The sequence below is a fragment of the Vicia villosa genome, unplaced genomic scaffold (genome assembly GCF_029867415.1).
Source record: "Vicia villosa cultivar HV-30 ecotype Madison, WI unplaced genomic scaffold, Vvil1.0 ctg.006719F_1_1, whole genome shotgun sequence".
Lineage (NCBI taxonomy): Eukaryota > Viridiplantae > Streptophyta > Magnoliopsida > Fabales > Fabaceae > Vicia > Vicia villosa.
The window spans coordinates 10,388-30,264 of NW_026706797.1; the positions used below are offsets into that span (position 1 = coordinate 10,388).

Sequence of the window (19,877 nt, forward strand, 5' to 3'; positions counted from 1 at the left end):
CATTGAATGAGTGCATACCATTTGAACCAGAGGGAGAAGAAAGCGTTCAGACTCGTCGAAGGAACTCAAGTCTTCAAAATACGCATGTGGTGGTGAAATCATTTCTTTCATATCAACATTCAACATGTCAGTATCGGCTTCAGGAAGTCGCTGTTGAAGTGGCATTGCATCACTAATGACTCGATCCATCTTCAATTTCTCGCGGTAAGACTCCATTTCTGTTTTCTACCTTTCTTTGTCCTTCATGGCTTGTTCTTGATAAACCTTACATGTCAATGCAATTTAACATGTTAACATAATAACAAAACAATGCCTATTTATTTTGTGGAATAAATCATCATTGAAGTTCCTAATAACTAAATTGCAGAGAGAATAACATTTGAATGATTGCACACTCACACACTAATACCAAATTCATAAACCAAACTCTAACTGTATTGTGACATAGCAAAACAGATATTGCAGAGGGTGACTGAGTATTGTATTTTTCTCTTTATTTTGTTGTCTTCGATATCCGTCGAAGCCAACCGAAGAAACCCAGCAGAAACCGGTTCTGAAATCTTCAATATCAGCGTCGCGACAGTCAAGTAAAGCGGCGAAGTAGCCAGACAGATGAAAACCATTTGTTGCAGCATAAAAAACGGAACCACATTAGAAGCAGCTGCAATGTAAGCACCTGAATCAGTCATTACTTCTTACAAGAATTGCTATTTCAAATAGAAACACTGCAATGTTAACTGATGCTAATATACCACTGCACCAAAAATAACTACATAGTAAAGTTAAGCATAAAAGTTGGGTGATGGACAAACTGGTCCCTAAAATTGTAAGCATATGTCACATGATGCGATTTGTTTGCTCTGTCTCCAAAACATCTGTCCTCCATAAAAGTAATATTTGCTCTGCAGTTTAGTGTACTTCAAAACATCTATCCTCCATAAAACATCTCTCATTCAAAACCATAATGTTGATTCATGATAGTAGATTTTCCAACACCGGGTGATCCAATAACTACAATGACAGTGAAATCAGTATTTCTGGTACCCGTGCTACCACGTTGGTCCCAGCCAATAGAACAAACACAGTCATCAACCGCTAAATCACATAATTTAGTTACCTGCATATCAAATCAGATCAATTAATAAAAAGAAACTTCCATGCTTTAAATCTCCTAACAGAATCACTCATTACAGAAAAATCTAAATTCATAAATTGAACACAAATCATATGCCAAAAAAACTCACTTTACTGCTACAAGCATTCCATAGATAAACGCAGTTACTTTGACCAACCGCCAACACATTATGCGAAGAACAATCCACCAGATTCACAGGTGATTCATGCCTGAAACCGTAACAATAAAAGAATTAGTTACAAATTCAACCACAGCCTAAGAAATAAAGCACCGAGTAGTATTTCAAACCTGTGTAAAAAATGGCTTATCTTTGATTTAACCACATACGAAACCGGCACCATTTCACCATCAACTTGAATCCTTCCATATTTCCCTGCACTAACCTACAATCCAAACAAATAACCATATGACTGAATCCACATAGCAACATCATTTCTCCGTATAGTTTAAAAAATATTACAAAATATCAAATCAAAATAATAACAATAGAAAATTTCTTACATAATATTCTTAAAATTTTTAAGTTTTCGACAGTGTTGATGTACTTTCACTCTCTTTAGGAAGTATTCCAAAACCATTTTATAATGGTAGTATTGCTATAGCTTCATTCGGAGCAACGAAAAACGATGTTTTTGTTTCTTGCTCAGTAGGCAACTGAGGCCTTTTTGAATCAACAATCGGGAATGGCGCATCATGGATCATGACAGTAGCTTCTAGCTACATGGGAAACTCAATTTTTTTTGAAGGAACATCACTGTATCAAACAAAAAACCAAACAAACCAACAATTTCCACAAGAAATTGGCTCTGTCTTTCCATATAAGGAGTGTATGGTTTCAGCTTACCTTCAGGGGTTTCTTCAGCATCGATATTCACTGGCGTGCCCTGGCTAGAGAAACAACTCATTTTCTGCAAAATGAATAAAAATATAAATGAGAAACTTAGAACAGAGTTTCCATGCCAGTAGAATTAAGTTGGGCAAGTAATGATCTACAAACAGTCACCTCTCAAAGCTCATCTTTAGAAGTATATAATGTATTATATATTGATTGAACAATTTTGTTAACTTCCGGTTGTAAAAGATGTCCAACAACCATTGTTGAGTTAATAACAACCATGTCAATCTTGTTTTCTTTTACAATGCAAGCTTAAACCTACCAACATCCACGCACTTCATAATCATTAACACAATTTTCAATTACAATTCACTTAATCCCAACTTTAGTTATAATTTTGTTGTTATGGCAACAAAAATATATAAGAAATAAATATAAATGTATCAAATGGTAAAATAAGTGAAATAATGAACTAAAGTCATGGTGACTTTGGAGAGGCAAAGTCACTCAAACCTTACCCAGAGATAACAGTGTAAAATTTTGGAGCTATTAACTCTGTTTGGGGTTAATGCAATATTAAAGTATCTTGTGAATTTATGACCCTTCCTGAATTTTTGGAATTGGTCAAGACAAAAGCAGTTGTTGGCATGTTGATCCACATGCAGAATGCTGCATACCTTGCATCAAAAAAGTGTTTTGACATTGTAAGAACTGTCACCATAGCTTTGACAAAGTAACCAAAAACCCCCAAATTGAAATGAGCATTATCGCATAGCAAACACACCTTAGTCATCAACCACATCAAGCGAGCAATGGACGAAGTTCTGTATGTACAATGGATTGTTCTGCAACAGCTGCTTCAACCATTCATCTCTGACCATTCCAAAAAGAACTATCAAAGTTGAGAAATATTGTATCATAAAGATCGACAAAACCAATATACCATAAAGACCGATAATAATTTCAGATCTATATTAATAATAATTTTAGATCAATAATAATTAGTTCAGATCTTACACTTTATACAATAGAATGAGTTAATAACGAAACATAAGTTGAAAACGTCATAGATAAACCTTTCTGATTACGGCCACCACCACACTCGTCGGCGGAAACCCGTTTCCACCACCACCACCACCACACTAATCGCCGGTAACCTGTTGTTGCCACCATAGATCTGAATGTTAAAAGCAACTGGTGAAAACATTATTCATATTTTTGTTAGAAAGATGAAAAGAACAACATACCTCCATTTGGCCAATAGCAGCATCAAAACCCTAACCATAAAATCATGATATCAACCACAATCACAAAAACCCTAACCACAAAATCATCATATAAACCACAAAAACACTAACCACAATATCTAAACAGTAACTTTAAACAGAAATCCAAAAAAAACTGATAATCGTGTCGGTTTCGTTTTGGAAATGAAGAAGATGATGAAGAAAAGGGAAAATGAAGAGGAAGAAAATAGAAAGTAGAAGATGTCGCTCGCTCTGAGAGAGAAAGAAGAAGAAAGAGACAAACAGGGGAAGGTTGAGGGAGAGGAAGAAGACAGACAGATTGAAAGAGAAGAGAGAGAGAAAGAAAAAATGAAAAGGAAAAGGAAGATGTAACACGTAGCATAGGAAGTAGTAAATAAAAGGAAAAGGAAGTAAGTAAAGGGAAGCAAATAAGGCAGCCACGTGGCCTATTAAGAAAGCAAAGGGGCAGTTCGGTCTTTTCCAGAGCATTGAACTTTCTTATATTGTAGATGAATGAATGAAAAATAATCTTGGACTTAGTAGTAGGGGTGTAATCAAACCAAATTGAACCATATAAATGATTTGGTATGAATCTTAAGATCATTTCTATAAAATCAATTGTTTTTTGAAAACTGGTTTACATATGAATCAGTTCAGTTCTAAACCGTTTTTTCATAAAAACCATTATTAAGAAAAAAAACAGTTTAAAACTGGTTTATCTCAAAATCTAATTTTAATTTTAAAAAAAAAAACCAGTTTTAAAAAATATTTTTTGACATTTTCAAAAATAAAATTGATATTTTAGAAAAAAAACTTATTTTATTTTATATTTGGGAAAATCGAATTTTTATATTTCAAAAAATTGATTTTCCGCATTTTTGAAAAAAAATTGATTTTATGTATCACCGAAAAACTCAATTTTTTCGTATTTTTGATTTTTTTTTGCTTTCCAAAAAAAAAGATTTTTAGTATTTTCAAAAAAGTTTGATTTTTTATATTTTAGAAAAAGCTCGATATTTTCGTATTTCTGAAAAAACTTAATTTTTTCATTTAATCGAAAAACTAGATTTTTTCGTATTTCAGAAAAATTTGAGTTAAACGCGACTAACTAATTGTAATGATTTTGTTTTTTTTTTTGGAATAATGAAATATTAAACAAGAGAAAACTAGCTTTGAACCGAACAAAACTAAAATAATCAAATGAGGATGAGTAAAAAGGGCTGTCTATGAGTCCAAACCAATTTAAAGAATGAAATTATTAGGGATACATTCCACATTTTGCACATTTTCATTATTAGGGTTTTTCATGGTATAATTTTGTTAAAAAATTCAACCAAACTGAACAGAACCATAACAAAGGTTCACTCGAATTGAATCGAACCGTTTTAAATTTTTTAGAACTGAACTGAATCAAACTATTGGTTTGATTCATCGGTTTGAATTTCAAACTGAATCAAACTGTTAGTGAACAATTATTTTTTTAAAATAACCATTTAACAAGGTGAATTTAACCATGATATATTTTTCAAATTTTATAATAAAAAATATTTTAGACTTTTTATTTTTGCATTTTTCTATAAGCATGTTTTTTATATAATTGATTATAGAATTATATAATAAAGTAATAATTAAATATTAATTAAGACAATTATTTTAATTTTAAAATAAAATTATTTTTAAAAATATATTATACACAATTTAATTAAACTATCAAAATTATTTTTAAATCAAAATCTGACACAAATCATAATTAAATTAAAATAAATCATGTATCCTCTATTATTTAAAAACAATTATAATTTAAAATAAACTACGTTTATCTTTATAATATAGAACCAATCAAGATAGCAAAATAGAGGATAAACAGTGTGACAATAGTAGTAATACTAGCATACACCAATGCAATGTAGTGACGTTAATACATAATCCTATTCCATACTATCACTATTATGGTTAATAACTGTGGTTCAGTTCTTTTGGTTTTAGTTCGGTTAATTATGGTTCAGTTTAGTTATTGAACTGTTTTAGAAATTAGAGTTCGGTTCACTAATTTAAGTGAATGGTTCGGTTATTTAACGAAATTCAAATCGGTTTTATGATTCGGTACAGTTTTATGGATTTTTTGAACATCCATATTCATTATTATGATTTTTACATATAAATGTTTAATTAATGTCAAATTCTAAAAGTATGAATTTATATCATTTATTTAATCTAAAATTCAAATAGTGAACACCTATTTTTCTTTAAAAAATGGAGAGGATTCCAACTTCAAAAATTACATACCATATATTTTTAATTTTTTTTTTAACATTATACAAGTGGTGAGTACAATAGATGTTACCCCGTTAGTCATAAGATGCATAAGAGGGTTTTAGATTTTGATATGTAAAAGAGTGAATGAAGTTAACCTAACTATTGAGTTAGATATTTATAGACATAATCCTCTTCATGCGAGTCCACTTCTATTGCCTACAAATCTCGCCACATGTTACCTAACATTGACCCATTAGTGTAGCAAATAGGGTGAGCAGTCCCTTCAATATATAGTATAGTTTAATCTAAAATATTTGAGATCTTTCTATCATAACTAAGAACATCATGCTAACTTTCCTAGAATGTGTCGTATCACGTCATCCCTATAAATACAACCTAATAGAGAACACGACGAGCTCGCCCATGTGTATGCCACGTGATCTCCCTATCTCATTTATGTATCTATTATATTGGTTACTAGTTGGATAGTTAATCGATTGAGGATTTTGGGCTTCATTGGGCTCGATTTATGATATAACGATCCACAGTCCCTCAAGCACGATGTATGCATCGAGTGCAACCTAAAAAGGGGGTGAATTAGGTTTTAAAATCGTTTCTCATTATTTTGCAGATGTCATGTTTCATTTTTTTTCAGAATAAAAGTGCAGTAATGTAAATAACACAAGATGTTTCCTAGTTCCCCTTTCCAAACAAAGGGTAGTATAGTACCTCCACACCACATGAAGGATTTAACTATGTTAGATATTGTTACAACCTCACACATATACTATCTTTACAATATTCTAACACAATCAAGAAAATATACCACTTTCTGATTTTAAAACACAGAGAAAGAACTATACTTTCTTCTTAAAAGTTTTGTTTCCATAAACTTGGCAAACAAGATACAATACACTGATAAATGACTTTGGATGAATTCTGTAATATTTTTTTCCCAATGAAACAATTCAATAAAATATAAAGTCTAAGTGCTCAAGATTTGAAGAAACATTTTCTTTAATATTGGAAAATTATGCAGTAAAAATTTCTAATAGTTTTGAATATGAACAAATGAATTATTTGAAAAATGTTATGAAAGAGGTGAATTGTAATATGAAATATTCTTGCTATAAATAAATCACAAGATTCCTCTTGAATGAATGAAAATATTTTCAAAATAATTAGGATTTAATTGGAATGATTTGGAAAAGGTATCATGAACATGTGCAATGAGGAGGTATTGTGATGTATCAGATTTTCAAAAAGTTCCAGGAAGTAATTGATTGTATATATAGATAAATTGATTATTTCAAGTTTAACATTTTAAAAATTTGAAAAAATACATTGGATCAATCTATTGTGGGGAATGCTCAATCGATTGGACGACCAAAAAATTAGACCTGTCAATCGATTGCATCAATGGTTCAATAGATTTTTCCTTATAATTTCCACTTCTTTGTTTTACAGGGAGCTCAAGCAATCGATTGAGGAAAGGAACAATCAATTTCTTGCATAAAAAACTTGAAATTTTTTTAAGTGAAAAATGAAACTTGAAAGAATGTTATGCATAAATGTTAGGTATCATTTAGAAAAGTTTACATGAAAAGACTTGAGCACCTAAGGCTTATTGCTAATTAAATTTATTATTGTATGTTAGCATATGATATAATTCCTTGAAATCCTTTATATAAGCATGATCAATCCTTCCTTAAGATCTTTTTCTTCATTGCATAGATTTATCTTCATGAAAACATCATCTTATAAAAAGCTTGTTTTCACAATCTCCCCGTTTTTTATGATGACAAATATGTACTTTGATGAATGATTTTTTTCTGAAAGCTCCCCCTGATATGAATATCCTCCCTTGATAGATGCCACCTTGAGCTCTTTGAGTTTCTCATCTTGATATGAAAACCTTGATTGAATACAGACAAGGACAGAAACACATACATATGTCCTTCGCCCCCTTTTTGATATTATCAAACAGAAGGCAAAATGGGTGAAAATAGATGGTAATCAAGTATAAAAACATAAAAACGTAAACACAAATATTCAAGCATACACATAGATATGAAAATTCAACCAAGCATACCATATAAATAAATGTAAAGATGTCTAAAACATTACATAATTGAAAGATGATTTTACTAAAAATGAAATAAATTAAATAACAAGAAAAACAAATTCAAACTTCAATCTAGGTTCGTACCCTCCCTTCTATCTCCTCTTTAAAAAACATTCAAGCGACCCGTCCAACCCGAAAGTCTAGCCAACTCCTGATGAATGCTACCAAAATATTGATCCATATTCTCAAATATTTGAATCATATAGTCCATTAGCATATGATTGGTTGCTCCATCATCTTCTTGATGTTGAGGAGGAGAAGGATGAGAATATGGTTTAATCGTTTCTTCATCTAAGTATTTGACAGTGTTTGTGACATTGTCAAAAAGAGCTCCCATCTTAGTGTCAATAATATCACACTGCAGTACTTAAAAACTTATGTTAAGAGTCTTGCATAAAGTAGATTTCCAGATTTTCATAATCACATAAAACCAATTAACCTGAATTTGGTTCTTAACAACAAACATCAATAGCATTTCAACATCTATTAAAGTTGCATGGTTAGAATACATGGGCACCAACAAGTAACATAAAAAGTAATGGATCATTATGTCATCAATTATTAGGGTACCGACTAACCATCAAGGATGCTCAGGGATTGTATTGCTTGTCCTTCTTCTCTTTTGGTAAACTACATCTTCGAAAAATATGGAAATACTATAATAAAAATCCTTATTAACATAGTTTTCCAATTGAGCATCAAAGTTTGTCCTAATTTCAGCACCAACATACAAAATCTTTAAACTTTCGCCAAATTCCTTTACTGATAAGTAATAGGAACACCTTTGACAGAAGATGTTAACTTATCCTTCTTAAGACTCAAATTACAATAGAAAATGTTTACTAAATATAGGTACTATGAACTATAATCCATAATCACGCGTCTGTCTCTAAAAATTTTAAGAAAATGTCCATTCAATCGATTGTTCTATTCAACTAATTGATTATTATATCAATATATTTATGACCCATTACATGGGTTAAATGACCCCATTTTTCTTGTTGGATATTGTTATAAGAACCAGTTCTTAAACGAGTATTATCCACATCTGCACGGTTTTTATTTATTATTTTTAGATTTGTATACGACTTAGGCGAAACATAGATTATAAAAAGCATCAACAATGTCCTGGCTCTACGTCAAAAAAGCATATCATATCTTTAGCTTATATACAAGGAATTTTTCTATAATTAACAAAAAAACATGAGAACAAGACTTTAAAAAGTTTAACGTTTACATAATTAAAAATAAATTGTGGAGAGGTCAACATTATCAACCAAATAGTTATCATGCAATCGAAAATTTGTGTATAAATAGTCATCATTACCGTTGTATCTTGAATTTTATAATTATAAATAATATTAAGTTACAATATTATGAAGATAAAATATATGTCAAATTTATTCAAAAAAAGTTACTTAAAATTAAAATTATCTAAACTTTAAATATTTTCAAAACCAAAATAAAAATTCAGAAAAATAATATTAATTATATAACAATCAAAAGCATAAATTATTTACTCATATTTCTATTGAAAAATTTTTATTTAAAAAAATATGTTATATAAATTTCAATAAAAATCTTAACTCATTAAAATTAATTTAATTTTAAAAATTTATTTTACTATTGTATCTTGAATATTGTAGAATTATATTTTCCATAATTTATTTTGGTAAATAAGTGGTTATAGACTTAATTTTAAATAATATTTGATGATGAAGTTATTATTGCAGTATCTTAGTGTGAGATATATATTGACCTTTGTTAATTTTAAATAATTATTTATTCTTTTTATATTTTTTTAATTATTGATTATTCAGATAATAAACTATGTAGTTGCTGTAAATTTGAACTTAATAATCTTTATTCTTTATTGTTATGATTAAATTATTATTAAAATATTAAAAGTTTTATTTGCTTTTACAACTAATTCTAGAACAATTTATTTAATGAAATAAATTGTAAGTGAATATAATTTTATAAAATGCGAAATACAACGTTATAATAGTTAATTTTTTTTAAAGAAATTTAAATAATTTTATTTTATTTTAAAATTATTTTAATATTAGGAAGAGGAGTTAATAATTTAAGTTTTTGATTATTTTAAAATTAGTATTATTTTTTCTAATTTTATTTTGGAATTTTTATTTTAGTCATGAAATTTTTTATAATTTAGATAATTTTTCTTTTTAATAAAAGGGTTTAATGGATATGCACTGACAGTGTAAAACAGTTTTACACTCTCATCCAATAGAAAACAAACAAGTTTCCATATCATTAAAATTTTTTAAAGATAAAAGTGTGATGGAATTGGATATATGATTGTGATTGGTTGACAGTGTAAAATTATTTTACACTCTCAGTGCATCACCCATTTTCTCTTAAAAAAATATTGAATACATTTAAATATTTTTATAATCATATTCTCACTAAATATTAAGTATGTATGTAAAAAATATTTAACAATATTTTTATAACAATTTAATTATAAAATAAAAGTATTTTTGGTAAAAATATTGTTTTATGGAGTTTTTAAGTAAAGCATAATAATAAATAATTCAGTAGGGTGATCTTTATATGAAATTTTTAAATCTTGAACGTTAATTAAATCTGACGTTTGATATGGATAGTTCTCGTTTCTCACAATAGATATTAGTTATTTACTCCAAGAGTAAGTGTTGAACACTTACTCCAAATCTTAACCATTGATTTTCATTAATCTAAGGACTAGTTTTCTCTCTCCACATTTAATTACTTATTATTTTTAACCATTAAATTGAAGATAATAAATGGTCAAAATGTGGAGTAAGTTATAATAACTTACTCTTGGAGTAAATATAACTCTCCTCTATATATCTATCTATATATATATATATATATATATATATATATATATATATATATATATATATATATATATATATATATATATATATACTTCAAGAATAAGTGTGGAAGACTTACTCCAAATCTTAACCATTGATTATCATTAATCTAACGACTTTAATTAATTTTTAATTATTTATTATTTTTAACCATTAGATTGAAAAAAATTAATGGTCAAGATGTGGAGTAAGTTATAATAACTTACTCCACATCTTGACCACTAATTTTTTTCAATCCAATGGTTAGAATTAATGAGTATAGTTTTCTCCCTCCATATTTAATTACTCATTATTTTTAAATACATTGAGCAAAATGAATGGTCAAGATGTGGAGTAAGTTATAATAACTTACTCCACATCTTGACCACTAATTTTTTTCAATCTAATTGTTAGAATTAATGAGTATAGTTTTCTCCCTCCATATTTAATTACTCATTATTTTTAAATACATTTAGTAAAATTAATGGTCAAGATGTGAAGTAAGTCTTGAATATAATTTAATTTTTTTAACTCGATTTGATTTTTCTTAATATATAAAGCAATCTCAATATGAATTATAGAGTGTCAATGCATTCTTACACTCATATTGAATCATAACCGTTAGATTTTAAATTATATTTAATTTTTATTTTAATTATATATAAAATACTAATTATGAATAGTTATGATAGATTAATAGTATAATGCATGACAATTAATTCCTATTTAAAATATTAATTCAATTTTAACAAACATAAATAAACATTCATAATTATTATTCAAATAAGTGTCAATATATTTTCGCGTGTCATGGACCACTTTTATATGTCATCAGATATTTTTAACGGTTTAGATGATTTAAAAACCAAACGTGAACATATATACTTTCTCATAGAATATCTTTACCACCTTCTCGTCCTCTTTCTTTCATCTATAGCAATTCATTGGGATTATCCCAATTCACCATGGCTATTTCCCATTATTGTTTTACCAAGTTTCCATATTCTTCATGACAATGTAATTTGATAATCATCAAATAGTAGCCCATCAAGGTTGACAGTAGCTTCCCTATCTATTATGAACCTTTTATGTTTTTATTTATATTTTTTAACTGCAGTAAGAAAAAATATCCACTTTTGAGCAATTTAGAAGACACATTTAAGTGTGTAAAGATTGTAAAGGGCACAAGGGTAGAGAGGAAATAACCTGATATGACACAAAAACTTAGATTCTTCTTTGGCTTAATTGCAGAAAACGAGATAGCGGTAAACATGGTAGAGAAATAGATGAAATTTGGTGGGATCAGAGAAAGAACGTGGATGCAACATATTAAAACTCAGTGTGATAATAACTATTGGGATCGCATAGGTTTATTTAATCCAATGGTCAAAATTAGTGGGACACTGGTGAGGGATATAAGTGAACCCTCACCCTAGAATTCACCCAAATTGTAAATTAAAAAATAAATAAAAATTGGCGGGCCGGCCCGCCAACCCGCCAACTCGTTAATAAACGAGGCGGGCATGACATTTGAGCTCGGACACCTAAGTAGGTCGCCCCGTCCCACCCCGCTTTTGGACGGGCTTAAATGGGGCGGGCCTAAACGGGGCGGGCCGCCCGCTTTGCCACCCCTAATCATGAGTTAGTTATTTAAATTAAGAAAAAATTGTTTGTTTATGTATTAAGGAAAAGCAACATCAATGAATATATGAAACTTCAATATATGAAACTATGAAATTGAAAAAAATGAGTTGATTACAGGAGACACGATAGAAGAATGTATTTGCTAGTAGTTGTTCATGTTTTTAATGTCTATGCCTTCAGTTGATGTGAAATTGAATACCAATTGAAAAAGGGGGACAATTTCTCTACTCTTCACAAAAAATTGGGTAGTGTATCTTCAATCAATTACATGATTCAATCTAATTTAACACTTTTAATTATTTATTAAAATATTAAAAATATTTATTATTTTCAAAACATTTTACAGAGAAGATAACTTTACCCAGCTTTTTGAGTTGGATAGAAAAAAATTCACCTTAAAAAATTATTAAAATGACCTTCAGTTGTTATTAATTGTTTGAAAAAATAGGAGTGTTTGTTTCATGAATTTAAACAGGGTTCCTGAAAATGTGAGGTTGGAAATCTCATATTCCTATGTTTGTTTGAAGTTTTAATAAATTATTCCTAGGCACTTTTTATTCCTTAGAATAAAATTTACTCATAAAATTTTAAAGATTTATTCTCATGTTAGTGGATGAGAATCTAACATTCTCATGAGAATAAAAAGTAACCACCTATAACTACTCATTTATATATTTTTTAATATATTAATATTAATTTTTAATAATTTAAAATTATAAATAAAATAAAATTTTGAAATATACCTAAGAACCTAAATAACTTGCCAAACAAATTGATGGGAACTATTTTCCAAGGATTAACATTCCTAAAAATAACATTCTCATAATTGTAAATTTAATCCATCAAACAAACACACAACTATGAAAATTGATCACTATTGTAGGCCACGAAACCTAAGGAGTGGAAACAGATACGCGCATCTTAAAAACTAATGTTGGCGGTTTAAGCTTCAAGCAATTAACAAACAAGGTGGACTAGTTAAAATTTATAAGGGCAAAGGTGGGAAAAAAATAGACCAACCCAAAAGAATATATCCCCCTTTATATATAGCTATAGTTACAATCAATTATTATATTTATAATTTTTTGACGTAGTTAAAACTTCCATAAGAGCAACATTACTTAACTAATTCTCAAGTTGGACAAAAATAAATAAAAATTACGAAATTAAAAAACAATATGATGAAATTATTTCATTAAATTACTTCCTTTATTTTTTTAACTTTTGAATATACGCACTACTTTCTTTTTTCAACTTATTCTTATAAATACTCATAAAGACAATTACCATTTCTACCAGGTCCACCATAGTAAAAGTGGAATCCTGCATCTGAACTAAACCAACTTTCAAAATTATAACATTTTGGATGATCTACTGAATATTTGGGTTCTGGAGGGTCAATCCAATTATTAGAAGAAACCTTAACTTGATTATTACTAAAATATGCAGCTTTTCCAAAACCCTCTTCAGCAAAATGACCACTACCCATGGAAGTGGCAGTATGATACCCTGATGGGTTTATATCCAGTACTTCTCCACCAAATTGAACTAAATGTGCTTCACCTTTTAATTCTTTGAATAGGTTGGATGGCCAGTATCCAAGTATATGTCCTTCTCCATATCCAAGCCACCAATGTCCACTATCCGTATCCTTCAAAGACAAATAATTTTTTTTAATAAAATAAATTTTTTGTCACAAAGTTATTCATAATTATGTTTACAAGTTAATTTGGGTGTTCTCAATAGAATATTACCTGTTCAATCCTTAAGCTCCAACCATATTGACTACTATTATATGTGGAAGTTTGATCAATTGCCCTTTCAAGATATATTTCCGGGTTAGTTTGAATAAAACCCGGACATTCTAAATTATAGCATCCTGTTTGATTATAACCATCAGCCTGCATTTATTATTAATATTATCACTTTATCATCAATAAATTGTAGTTATAATATCACCTCTCTTACTTTAATTAATTTACTTACGGTCCAATAAACAAAAAACCGTGTCTTGTTGTCCCCGTATTTACCTGGGAAGACCTGCATAAAAATGACTTGATATTTTTAGTTAATTGTTTAAAATATAAAATTAAGTAAATGATTGAAAAGGAAAACAAGAAGGTAGTTGAGAGATGAGTTCTTGTAGTTTTGTTAATTCTATATAAATTCCGTATTTAACACGGACAAAAATTACTGGTAATATGAGAATTTCCCAATGATCAAACCGATTTTTACATCCATGTTTAGAGGTAACAAAAATAGTGTGAGTTTGAACTCGCAGATCACAGCTAAAATTATTTTAAAAAATATATATAACTTAAACTAATAGGATATGCCAATTAAATGGTGAAAAACGGATTTATAACTATTAAATAAGAAAATTTGAAAACAAAAATCATTCAAAAAATAAATAAAAGAAAATCAATTAGGGTAATATTTGTCATGCCTGCCAACCAACTTCAATATTTTCTGAAAATGATTGAGAGATAATCCATATTTTAGCCGCACTATATTCATCTTTCTTTTCCACTGAGGGGGTCCAGATGTTTATGTTAGCCTTTGCTCCTCTGAAACCCCCTTCCACAATTGCAGTTGCATGCTGTTTTAGCAAGCATGTAACATTTTAATTACAAATAAATATATAGAAAATAAATAAAATTAGTGGAAAACATTGAGTTGTTTTAAACTGTTATGGCATACATAATATCTTTGGCTTATATCTTTTCTTTCAAAAGATTTATCTTTTCTTCTTCTAATTGGTATTGTTCCTTCTGGACAAAATTCACCCGATAAACTCCAAGACTGAATGCTATCACTCAAATTAGTTATTTGTTTATGCCCTTTTGATTTTTTTGGAGGATTCTACAACAAAAAAAAATTTACATTAATTATCAATTATAAAACTAAAATATAACAGTTTACTTAGGTTAAAATACTAATTTTGAAATCACCTTAATTAAAAAAATAAAAAATAAATACCCATAGTTTGTGTCCTTTTAATAAAGGATGATTAAAAGCTGGTTGTTTATGAATCAAAACACAGTCAATAATATCACCTTCAAGACTCTGCGAAAAAATAAACGCAAATGAAATAAATTCAAAAACAAATATATAAGAAATTAGAAAAATACTAAGGAGAGTGTCGGGGTCAGGGGACACTCTTTTAAATTTATTCTAACATACCTGAATTGCCTTGACTGCAAACTTATTGATTGGTTGAAAGTGTGATTTTAACGTTTCATTCAATTTGTTAAATTGATCCTCATATCGTAAAGTTTGGTTGAGTTTTTGATGATTGATTATTTTTGAAGAGTTAATAGGACAAATGAAAGCAACAAGAAAAAGAGAATGCAGGAGAAAATGGATGATTGGGGAGCTTAAGTCCATTTGTGTTTTGTGAGTGTTTTTCTTATGTGTATTGTCAGAAAATTTAAATACTTAGCTAATAAATACAAGGAAAAGTTTCGAGTACTTTGTATGTATCTATTATACATATAATTATACAGAAAAAGGAAATTTAAATGTATTTAGCCAATTAATTAAATTTATTGTTTTAAATTTGTAATTTCTTATATGTACGTTCAATAAAGACAATTAATTTATGGTAAACATTCGGGTACCTTTAAATTTGTTGAATATTGATACCATCAATCAATTAAACACTATCATTCATTGTCATCTCATATTTTTATTTTATTTAATTTTGAATTAAACTAAATTTTTAATATAACTAGTAAGAAACCCGTGCGATCGTTTGGATTTACATTACACGTTTATCAGATCATCATTTATAAAGTATAAATTAATTCTTCAATTGGTTGACATTCACATAGTTACAAATATAGGCTAATAATATGCACCAACTTTTAAGCATTGATTCGTATTTACAATAAATCGTACAGTCGATTCTCTAACTTCAATTATATAATACAACAGCAAAGAGAAATATTTATAAGATGAACATTTAAATGAACAGTTTACAGTTGATATCTCATAGATACATTTACATCTACCCGTGAATCTAAATGAGTTAACAAAACCCAGTTGAATCTATATGAGTTAATTTTAAAACTACATATTTGAATAAAATCGTTTTTCCAAATCAAATAACATTACTTTTTAGATATTAGTCAATTTTTCCAAACCTAAAATTTATAACAGCTTCTCGTCAAATATCAATTTTAATTCCTTCTTATTATATCATATTTATAACTTTTACAAACCTACAATATATCGTCAATTTTCAGTTCTAAATGAATATCTGCACTATAGTTTGTATCTCATAGATACATTTACATCTACCCGTAAATCCATATGAGTTAATTTTAAAACTACATATTTGACTAAAATATTGTTTCCAGTTTAAATAATATTACTTTTTAGATATTAGTCAATTTTTTCATACATAAAATTTATAATAGCTTCCCGTCAAATATCAGTTTTAACTTTATGATTATTAACTTTTTAAGATTCCATTATGTTTTGTTTTAGTAATTTTATAAGTTTAAAAAAATTTAAGTTTAATTAAGAAATTAAACATATTATAAAATTTTTAATTTCTATATTTTAAATTAAACATTAGTTTCTAAATTTTAATTTTAATTAATATATATTTAAGAATAGTTTTTATAGTAAAATTTTTAAAAATATTTTGAGTTTTTAAAATATTAGTATAATCAATTTTTATTTTAACAAAAAAATTCAAATCATTCAGCTAATATCTGATTATTAACTCTATTTTTAAAAAATATTATGTATAATGAAACAAAAGAGTTTATATAAAACATATAAATTTATTACATAGAATGCATAATGTATTTATAAATATAGAAACTAATGATGAATAAAAAGTGACAAATATTGATTAAAAAGGTATGTATAGGTTAAAAAATTACTTTATGATATAAATTTATTCTATAATTACTAAAAGAGATTTTGTAGATTTTGTTTATAAAAGATTTTCTATATGATTTATATTTTTAAAAGATATAAACACTAATTTTGGTTTATCGTTTAAATATACTATATTAATAAATTGTTTTGAAAATCTCTCTTTATTAGATATGATTTGATAAAAATCAAATAAATAAAAAAGATATATTTTAGTTTTTTTTTTGACAAAAAAATAAAAAAGATATATTTTAGTTAAAGTTAAACTATGTTGGAATCAAAGTGGGGCCATAAAAATCTCATCATTCAACGAATTTAATTATTGCAGCAACCAGTATTAATGTTCAAGAATCATAGTAGATTTTTCCAAAGTGTCCATGAATTCTAACAAATATATAAAATTTAAATATAAATTAAAATTATAATAAAAAAAAGAGTTTGTTTTCACACATTTGCAAAGATTCTAAAGGCATCGAATTTTCAGAGAAAAAAAATCAATTCTTAAGAAATTAAACATAGTATAAAAAATTGTTAGTATATTTTTATATAAGTATAAACTTATTAATATATATTTAAAAATAGTTTTTATAGTAAAATTAATTAAAAATTTTAAAAATATTTTGAGTTTTTAAAATATTAGTGTAATCAATTTTTATTTTAACAAAAAAATTTAAATCATTAATTAGCTAATATCTAAATATTAACTTTCTTTTTAAAAAAATTATATATAATGAAACAAAAGAATTTATATAAAACATATAAATTTATTACATATAATGCATAATGCATTTATAAATATAGAAACAAATGATGAATAAAAAGTGATAAATATTGATTAAAAATGTATGTATAAGTTAAAAAAATCATTTTATGACATAAATTTATTCTATAATTATATCATGTAATTATAAAAGAGATTAATTATAATTACTAAAGGAGATTTTGTGGATTTTGATTATAAAAGGTTTTCTATATGATTCATATTTTTAAAAGATATCAACACTAATTTTGATTTATCTTTTAAATATACTCCCTCCGTCTCATAATAAATGTCCTATTTGAACAATGCGCGGTTTTTAAGAAAATGATTGGATGTGTTGGTTTTAGTAAAAAAGTTAATGTCATTTACTAGAATACCCCTATTAATAGTAGTTGAATAACGTGAAAGTTACTAAATAGGGGTATAATAGTGGAAAAATAATGATTGATGCATTGGAATTGTAAATGGACAATTAATTTGAGACAAGGAAAAAATGCAAATGGGACACTTATTATGAGATGGAGGGAGTACTATATTAATAAATTCTTTTGAAACTCTTTCTTTATTATTAGATATAATTTGATAAAAATTAAATAAATAAAAAATATATATTTTAGTCAAAGTTAAATTATGTTGAAATCAAAATGGAGCCATAAAAATCTCACGAATTTAATTGTTGTAGCAACCAATATTAATGTTCAAGAATCCTAGTAGATTTTTCCAAAGTGCACATGAAATCTAACAGTAACATTTAAATAGAAATTAAAATTAGAATAAAAAAAGAGGAGTTTGTTTTCACATATTTGCAAAGATTCTAAAGGTATAGAATTTTTAGAGAAAAAAAAATCAATTCTTGCCCAAAGAAGTCCATCCAAACCTTCATGGGTAAGTTACATCAAATCATCCAAAAATAAGAGAATCAATCAAATCTCCATAAGTTTCCAAGCTGAATCTTCTAGAATCATCAAATTAGGATCCTCATTCAAGATATAAACAAAGTAAAATCGGATTAAAATCTACAATGATCTCAATCATCCTCAAATTCTTTCAATCAACATAAAATAAAATAATCTAAAATAAATACAGAACATAATCTTCTCATTGTATAAATAACACGAATTTCACTTAGAAGAGACCTCTTTGGCGAATCAAAACTTTGCAGCAACCTTCATAAACTCGAGTATGTTAAAAAAGCTACTTCAATATCACCATCTCCATGGAAACCCCCACCACATCAAAATCAAAAAACAATAATAAAAAATAATATGAAAAAAACTTGAGCTTCCCATCCTTCTTGCATCAGACCAAAAATTGTGATATGCCAAGACAGTGCTGATCGAAGCAGCTCCAGCGACAAACAACCACGCACGCCACCATTATCTCCGACCAGTAGCCGCGCTACCGCGCAGAAACACCCTTCAAATCGTCACAACTCCATCGTTACCATCATCGACACTCCAACGTTTCCATCATCGACACGTGGATTGGTAAGGTTTGTTGGCAAAGTAGAACCGTTTTTGTATATGGCTCCAACCAATTCCATAGAACCTTCGGATCAACATAACATCCCATATAGATAAATTCAACCTATTAACAACATAAGAAATTAATGTTAATGAGAAGAAAACAAAAGGATCAAGAAAGCAAAATCTTTAACTCCGTATATGAACTTTAAGTGTCAATGATAAAAAAGTTGTTAAAAGACATTTGAAATTTAATTTTAGAATACTATTACTGCAACATTTTAACAAACACATAGTCTGCACCCATGAAACAGAAATAGAGCAACACTGTAACATTTCAACAAATCTCTTGCAAGTGAAATTCAAGTTGCTCACGTTGCTTCCTCAAATCTTTTGCAGCAGACGCCATTTCAAAAACAACAACAACGACAATGCTTGTTCTGATATTACCAGCGGAAAATGAAAGAGTGTGCTTGCTTTGGCAAATTTTTTACGGCAGATCCATCAACTGAGACGGATTTTGGTGAAATGGAGAAGGTGATTTAATTAGTCCATCAACAAACTTCCCACAACATGTATTAGTCCAACCTTCAATGTGACCTTTGAGTTCTGTCTGCATAGAGGAGAGTGAAAATTCAAATTTTCATTGAAACTTGTA

General features: G+C 27.8%; 1 protein-coding gene across 1 annotated transcript; it reads right to left on the reverse strand.

Moving 5' to 3' along the window:
• Positions 1–13,367: 13,367 nt before the first annotated feature.
• LOC131643051 (protein neprosin-like) lies at positions 13,368–19,628 on the reverse strand. The gene is made up of 8 exons (XM_058913198.1): positions 19,595–19,628; positions 19,201–19,304; positions 15,086–15,172; positions 14,807–14,968; positions 14,553–14,705; positions 14,093–14,146; positions 13,861–14,007; positions 13,368–13,757 (listed from the first exon to the last, which is right to left on the reverse strand). The coding sequence occupies exons 1-8, from the start codon at positions 19,626–19,628 to the stop codon at positions 13,368–13,370; spliced, it is 1,131 nt and encodes a 376-aa protein (XP_058769181.1).
• Between the last annotated feature and the right edge of the window lie 249 nt (positions 19,629–19,877).

Bases quoted from the DNA above. Each gene is read 5' to 3' on its own strand.
- LOC131643051 (XM_058913198.1), bottom strand. From the start codon at position 19,628: ATGGCGTCTGCTGCAAAAGATTTGAGGAAGCAAC. The intron at 14,147-14,552 runs GCATGACAAATA...ATTTTTATGCAG, and splicing joins ATATTGAAGTTGGTTGGCAG to GTCTTCCCAGGTAAATACGG. The intron at 14,008-14,092 runs GTAAGTAAATTA...TAATAAATGCAG, and splicing joins GGTTTTTTGTTTATTGGACC to GCTGATGGTTATAATCAAAC.